This window comes from Chiloscyllium plagiosum, chromosome 6 (assembly GCF_004010195.1).
Source record: "Chiloscyllium plagiosum isolate BGI_BamShark_2017 chromosome 6, ASM401019v2, whole genome shotgun sequence".
NCBI classification, from domain to species: domain Eukaryota; kingdom Metazoa; phylum Chordata; class Chondrichthyes; order Orectolobiformes; family Hemiscylliidae; genus Chiloscyllium; species Chiloscyllium plagiosum.
The window spans coordinates 98,291,293-98,299,583 of record NC_057715.1 but is presented as its reverse complement, the minus strand read 5'-3'; the positions used below and the strand labels follow the sequence as shown (position 1 = coordinate 98,299,583).

Here is an 8,291-nt window from a genome sequence, read left to right as displayed (position 1 = left end):
TGTGGAGAGAAAGCAGAGTTAACATTTTAGGTCCAGTGACCCTTCTTCAGAACACAATAATGTCGTCATTTATTTAATATAGTTACAGAGCAGGCTCACAGGACTGAATTGCCTACTGCCGCTCCTATTATTATCCTTGTCGCAATATACCATCCTATGGCGTTAAATCAACATATAATATTTTCTCCATACTCCCGACACCCTCTTTCCGTTGCAAAATTGCAAAAAAAACGCAAAATCTAATGAACACAGTAGGGTGACCTACCACTACAACTAGTGACACCCCCTGTTGATCCAATCTGCAGGAGAGTTGAAACAATTATGTTTCAGCAGTGGGAACTCTATCATACAGGGCCCATGGCTCCAAACGGGAACATTAAATTCCTGTACTTGCTCTTCCCACAATAGGGTAGAAATCCCACCTATGCTCCCCCATTCTCCCCACACCCCACCCCAACTTCCCAAGCTGTCAGTAAATATGAGGCCAGTGTACTTCCTTTGTTGGCAGTGGAACTGAGAGTAATGATTCTCTTCAGTAACACGGACTTCCACCAAGAATCCCTGGAGAAAGCTGAATGAGTACAGGATGGGAGTTAGAGGGTAAAAGGTTGCCAAACTTCCTGAACATATGTGCTACACTTATCAAACGACCCGTCTTCCACCTTGGAACCCCATTTCCAGGGTCTCATTAGAAATGGGAAATCTAGAAATGGGAAATTTGTAGTTGAGATTTCAAATGACAGAACGTGAGGACACTTGCCACAAGCTGGCAAAGTTGTGGTAAGTGAACAGACTTAGATATCCAGACTCACTATTTTAAACTAACAATCACTGAATGAATGCAGGAATGGCTTCCTGACCAGGTCAAACCTGGTATATGCTGGACTGAGATGAGATGCAACCTGTGTCTCAGTGTGGAAAGAGGTCATTCAGCCCATTGAGCTTGCACCAACTCTCTGAAGTGCATGCCATCCAGACCCAGCCTATCTCCATAACCCCATATTTCCCAGACCAATCTACCTAATCTACACATCTTTGAACTGTGGGAGGAAATCGGAGCACACAAGGCGAAAGTGCAAACTCCACACAGACAGGCACCCAAGACCAGAATTGAATTCAGGTTCTGCAGAGAGCATTCTCTCTGCGACTCCCTCGTTAGGTCAAAACCCCTCACCAACCCACCCTACACCTACCATTTCGGCTGCATGAGGTGTAAAACCTGTGCCCACACCTCCCCCCTCACCTCCATCCAAGGCTTCAAAAGATCCTTCCACATCCGGCAGAGATTTTCCTGTATATCCAAACACCTCATCTACTGTGTCTGTTGCTCTCAGTGTGGTCTCTCTACACTGCGGAGACAGGATGCCAACTTGCGGAACATTTCAGAGAACACCTCCGGGACACACGCACTAAACAACCCCACTGCCCAGTGGCCAAACACTTCAACTCACCCTTCCACTCTGCTAAGGTCATTAAAGTCCTGGGTCTCCTCCACCACCAAATTCTAGCCACCCAAAGCCTGGAGGAAGAACACCTCATCTTTCGCCTTGCGACTTGCCAACCATACGGAAACAATATGTTGATTCCATCAGTTTTCTCATCTCCCCTCCCCCCACCTCTTCCCAGATCCAACCCTCCAACTCAGCACTGCCCTCCTGAATTGTCCTACCCATCCATCTTCCTTCCCACCTATCTGTTCCACCCTTCATTCCAACCTATCACCATTACCTCCCACCTTTATCTACCTATCACATTCCCAGCTAGCTTGCCCCAGCCCCACCCCTCTCCCATTTATCTCCCAGCCCCCTTAGGCCTCCCCTTCCCCCCACATTCCTGATGAAGAGCTTATGCTTGAAACATTGATTCTCCTTCTCCTTGGATGCTGTCTGACCGGCTGTGCTTTTCCAGCACCACACCTTTAGACTCTGATCTCCAGCATCTGCAGTTCTCACTTTCCCCCCATTCTCCACAGATGTTGAGTATTTCCAGCATTTTCTGTTTCTGTGTTATCAAAGGTCCTGGATGACTTTATTAGAATATTAAAGATACCTGGGCAAAAGGACAAGGAGGTCTCCCAGATATTAACACGACTCCCACTGAAAAGATGCTTGCTCATCTCAATGCTGTTTGTAAAATCTCACTGAATGTAGAGTACACCCACACCCCTCCACTTTCACCCATTGTTTATCACGTAGTCTCCAAAAGGAATAATCCACAGGCTGGATTTAACACCCCATCTCTGGTGGGACTAGGGATGGAGTGCCCACCTATCCATCCCATCCTGTAAAGCCATAGGCATGAACAGAAGAGGAAGGTGGATGGGCTGGGGGGTCACATTGAACACCACACCCATCAATGGGCCTTGAGTGGGAAATTGACTCCCACTTAGTGGGCCTCATCCTCCTGCAGCTGGAAGAGCTCCTCTGGTCGTGTGACAGTGTCCCTACATGCAAACCAGGAGGCCCATATTCAAGTGTGGAATAATATCTCTGAAAAAGGTTGATGGGAAAATATCGCCCACTGCTTCTGGGTAGAGGTAGAACCAGACGTGGAACAGACCCATGCTCAAGCCAAGCAGCAAAGTGCAGCAGCTCTCCCTATAGGACTGAAGAAGTTTCTACCTCAACAAAACCCAGGGGGCATTAATGAGTGACCGGCCTCGGAACTGGCTGACAGCTCTTTGAGTCGAGAGTGTGGTGCTGCAAAAGCACAGCAGGTCAGGCAACATCAAAGGAGCAGCAGAATCAACGTTTCGGGCATAAACCCAGCTCTTTAAGGCAGGACACACTATTTCTGTTGAAGGTCCAAAAACCAGCCTTAACTTAATCAACAACCAATTGGCCACTTCATTTGGGGGTGTGGTGGTGGAATGGAGTGCCTTGGTCCTTGAGGCAGGATGGTGGGCCATTAAATCAGGCTGTCTACGCATGTGATGTGCTTTAAGGTATCCTGAGTGAAGCAATAAGTGCTATGTGTGTTTGCAAATTGTCTTTGCTCTACTTATGAGATACTTTAGTTCATTATCTGAAATTGTTCACTCCACAATCTATAACCTTGAGTACCTTAAAATTCACTTTGAATTCAAAATGCATTTTCCAAAACCAAGGTTAGTAGCTTATCAATGTGGGTGTTTTCTATTTTAGTAGACACACTAAGAAAATTTCACATGCCCAACTTCAGTCTTCACTGTAATTCAATACCTAAATATAGCCACAAGAAATTTCTAATGGTCACAATTAGATTTTACTGAGACGTCCAGCGACAACATTGAATTTTCATGTTATCACATCACACAAACATAGCTAGTGGTTGCAAGTGCAATTTTAAATCACTGCATTCAATACAAAGTTCCATATTTTAGATTAGTAAAAAATAGTCTTTTAATTTCCATCATGATTTAATAAGTCGGAGTTCTAACAATATAAAAGTAGGGAGAGGTAGTATAAATTTAGCAACATAAGGGTAAGGCTGTTTAACAGTCTGGTGCATCACACAGTAGTATTAGGTTGAAGCTCATCAGATTGGAGACCTTGCAGCTGTGCCAGCTTTACTGACATCTAATTGGCAAAGTTAGTAAACATAAAAACATCAAATATGCAAAACACACACCCTTATCAAATCACCTATTCACAAATCCTACAGAATCTCACAGGTTTGTCGTTACAGGATATCAAAACAAATACTATAGGACGCTACTGAACAAACTATAATTCCTGAATGGATTTACTATCCTTATAGAATGAAACGTACTTTAATATTCAGTGCATAAGCTGTGTCTTCATTCAGGTGTTTATAAATTAAGGGTACAACCAAACAGTAAGTTCAAAGTTACATGTGGAGATGTGGCAACTTAACAGACTTGGCAATTGCTGTTTGCAATATTAGTGGTCGGACTATTAATTCATTCATACAATATTTCACCATCCACTGTTATAACGGAGATGTCAACCTGTTTGTTTTAAATAGGGTAGAATTTACATTAAATTAGCAGAGAAACATCATGTGAAGCTACTAAGGGTAAAATTGCCTGAGATGCCTCATTGTGGAAGGCTTTGGTTTATTTGAAAATCATTGGTTGATTGCAGATAATTTTCCAATAAAACATTTGCTGCACACTTTACTCCCACATTGCACACTTATTTCAAAGCAACAATTATTTTTAAATGGAGAAGCTCTCCCTATTATTCTCCTAGTTTATCTTCATTGGCTTGTCCGGACCCTGTTGCAAATGCAGCCATGAATTAGCCAGACAATACATTTCTGGGCCTCCTTGCAAATGGAACTCAAAATTAAGATCAGCTTTTGGATTAAACTATTAATTCTTTCTATTTTTTTGCCCTGGAGATGTCTCTGGCTTCAGCTTCACACTGCCTTGTGGTATTGCAGGAGACACTACGAGTGGGGAATCAAACTCTTTCTACCACCACTCCATGGCACTCTGAACCAATACCATGACATTCTGTCATTCAGCCATCATGATAGGTCAATCTGATGATGCAATACGGCACTGTACAGACAAAGACAGTACATAGTACATCATGTTTAAACTTCAGGACCAGTCAGACGGATTATATAATTTTATAGCAACCCAGTGCCTTCTTGTGTAAAGCGAAATATGCAATAGAAATTTCTAACATTGACTCCTTGGGGATAAAAAAGCTGCTATTTTCATACTGTAACCCCCTGACTAATATTCACTCTGGAAGATGCCCACTACTTCACTTAAGAGTGAACAACCAGTAAAAAATACATGTACCTGAAGTGCATTATGAGCATTCAAACTTTCTCTGTAGCAATTCACCACACAAAGAGCTGACTGATTTGAACACTCGATCAGCATGAATATACATTACACGACATAATAGAGTCAGGTACTGTGCATGATGCTGTACACAGTCCTCTAAATATTTATACAGGTACAGAAATACATATATGTGTACCAATAGGCAGAAATAGTTGCATTGCTGATAACATGCATATGGTACTGAACACAAGTTGAATGAGTAAAGGAAGCTGCAAAACTCAATTTGTGATTGACAAAAAAAAACTTTCACTGCCTAGTGCAATAATCTCAGGTAAACTGTTCAAAGTTGCATTCTTAACAGTGGGATGTACGGAGTGAAACTATCACCAGATAGATAATAAGCAAGATATGAATCGATGAACTTAAGATACATGGTTTTAGCACTTTTGCAAAGTGCATGCTGTCTATGATTTGCTCCAAAATATTGCAACTCTTTGTACCAATGTAACTGTATCACAGTGAGAGTTAACGTCTGGCAATTTAGGATAATAGTTTGGCAGGTACATCTTTGCATACTAAAGTTTTCACTATATTTGAATATGATAAAATAATTAGAAGATAAAACATATAGTGCAATTTGCATTGTTACAAGTATTTAAATGCAGGCTGGGAAAATATTGTTAGTTTCCTACAAAATTCTTCAAATTACAGAGTTTCCTGTGCAAATGCTCACTCCTCTCCTGTAGGTCTACTCTATTCTGTTATTAACATAATATGCACATTCTCTTACATCGAGGAAGTAACACTGTACCAGTTCAACTGTGGCCTTACAGAATAGGGTGTCAGGCAGCTTACATTTAGTTATATTTAGTAACAGTGCCAAGATTCCAGGAGGTGAATGCTTCACTAACCACACAATACACAGTAAGTGGAACATGCATGGGAGGAACAATTACTTTGGACCTATGGTTCCCAGTGTTTCCCCACCACGAGAAATGTTCCTCACTGCATTGCCAGGTTTGTTCAACATTAACTGATCATTCTGTTATCGTTGTATCATGTGATGATCAGGATTAACTTAGATTGCTTTTCTCATTCAGCAATTCCCATGTTCCTATCCACCGAAGATTCCATTGATCCATGTTCCCAAATATTCTGTTCCAATTTGGATATCCTGATATCAAGCAACACTGCTGAGTAAAGCAGATGCTGCACAAAGACTCAAGAGGATAGACACACACGCACACACACACAGACACAGTCACAAACACACAGGCACACACACAGAGACAGACACACACACTCCGACTTACTTGGAATCAAGAAACAAGTACATAAAACCAAAATTTGAAATGCTAAGCAAACCCAATAACAGATTATATCTATCATGAGAGATATCTGATCAAATGTTAACTTAGGTATCCACAATATATATTTCCCACATTTTACCGAGTCTTTGTATATTTTGTTTGAACAATAATGTAATTAAATTACAGAATGATAAATCATTACAAAATGTTAAGCTAAAATTACAAGCATACAAATAACTTTTTACACCTGATCTAAAACATTTTTTAATGCTCCAGAATTCTCTTTGAAGACAGCAAAACACTTCTGGATCAATTGAAATTAAATGTAGTTGAAAAATGTTTGTCAGAAGGAGCCAACTTTCTTCCCCTTTCTTAGTTTTGCTGAACATACACGCACTCTGTCATAAAGCACCTCCTGTACCGTATACAAATGCAGCAAGTTAATTACAAGCACAATGCTTTAACTACGATCACCTACCAGGGCACAAATAAAATTGACACTTATTTCCTAGACTGGCCCAGTCAAGTGGATCCAAAACATGACATGAAGGAACATGTTCTTGCAATCATCCCGTCAGGAATCTGCGTTGCACTTTTTGTGTGATTACCAGCACTCTCAGCCCCTCACCAGAATTTGTGCCATCAGACATTAGATGTAGTATTCTGAGAAAACCCTACTTTTGAGAAAAAAAACAACAGAACATTAAGTTGACCTACGTTTCATCAACACAGGATTCTAACTTATTGTCAATCAACATTATGGACAATCTATTGTTTGTCCAAAAACTAGCAGCTATGAGGATTCCAGGTATGACTTGAAGGTCTCATGTGGAAGGTTACTTTATTATTTGTGGCATGTCACTCCACGCTTTCGCCTTTTTCTTGGCAAGTTCCATCCACGACGGCTGACTGGATGAGGAAGAAGCTTTATCTTTGTTGTGTTGATCTCTCCAATCTTTGTCATTAGTTTTCTGTGACGATGCCGATGAATGCTTATTTACTGCAAGTAAAGTAACAGTTAATAACAACTTGTATACCTGCCATTAAAAAAGGATATATAGCCATTCACAGAGGCTTACAAGTTTAAACTGCCTTTTCCTATTTAGCTTTTCCCCTGAACAGCCAGTCGGTAGTTCATGTCTGAGAATGGGGAAAACATCAATTATAGACCAAGTGTGGGCCATGAGGTGCAGTGGAAACATTAATCCAGGTCTGTGTCAGTTTTTTTCCTCCAAGGTGATCAAGAGAGGCTTTCAGTAGGATGGTGTGGATGGAAGAACATCCATGGTGATGCAGGAGGAGGAGATGTCTTAAGGTGCCCCTGGCGAGTGAGTTGGAAGTGCAATGGGCAGGTTCGGTTAGTAGTTTGAGAGGATCAGATGGGTAAGACTGTTGAGTGGACATGTTGCATGCAACATTGAGAGTCTTAGTGAGATGGGTGTGCAGTGGCATAGTTAGTGTGAGTGGTGGCTCTGTGGGTGTAAGGGAGCAGAGAGAAGATGGTACTACTTGCCCTTGTGGAATGCAGAATGTCATTCACCTGCTCCCTGCACTGCTGTGTCTTGTGTTTCACCCAGGAGACTTCACTGACCCGAGCAGCTATCTCGCTGTAGGCTGGCTGGGGCAGATGGTGGAGTCTCCTTTGCTGGTCAGCAGGATCCAGCACTGCCCTCCTCTCCGATCACTCTGTCCACCAGCACTTCCAAGTCTCTGTGGGCGAACTGACGAGGTAACTTTCTGTTCTGGGCCAAGACCTGAATGCAGAGGCTCAGTGCCACAGTGTGAGGGACATTTCTTGGCTTGCAACATTTGAGGTGGTGCATAGCTGGGGTTCAAACACAGCGCCAACTCTTGTGTGTCACAATCTCCAAGCAGCGGTGAGTACCTTTGACATGGGTATCATGCAATGAAGTCACTAAGTCATTGATTGTCAATAAATAGAAACAATGTATGAGTGAAAGGGGAAAAGGAAGGAAAATTGTAATAAGTCATGATGCTCATTTAGACAGCCAGCGCAGACATGATGGGCTGACTCACCTCCTTCTCTGCCATAACATTTCTGAAACTTGGCACAGTACAGTCCAGTTGTAATAATTAATGAGATGAAGGGCAGAATATTGCTGTCAGTTACAGCGTACCCGGCACCATGTATCTCATTTAGGAATACAACTTACATAACAATTGAAACATTTTCACAGTATTCACCCTGTCATTCCCCTTGTAAGTTTGAATGTTTC

The 8,291-nt window shown here is 41.9% G+C and overlaps 1 protein-coding gene across 6 annotated transcripts in view; it reads right to left on the bottom strand.

Annotated features, from left to right (window-relative positions):
- Positions 1–3,206: 3,206 nt before the first annotated feature.
- Positions 3,207–8,291, bottom strand: part of LOC122550867 (CRACD-like protein) — a 197,077-nt gene continuing 191,992 nt past the window's right edge. For all 6 annotated transcript variants that reach the window (XM_043692229.1, XM_043692230.1, XM_043692228.1 and 3 more), the window contains one exon: positions 3,207–7,054. In XM_043692229.1, coding sequence (XP_043548164.1) covers positions 6,891–7,054 — 164 coding nt within the window. In that variant the 3' untranslated portion in view covers positions 3,207–6,890. The remainder of the gene's footprint in view (positions 7,055–8,291) is intronic.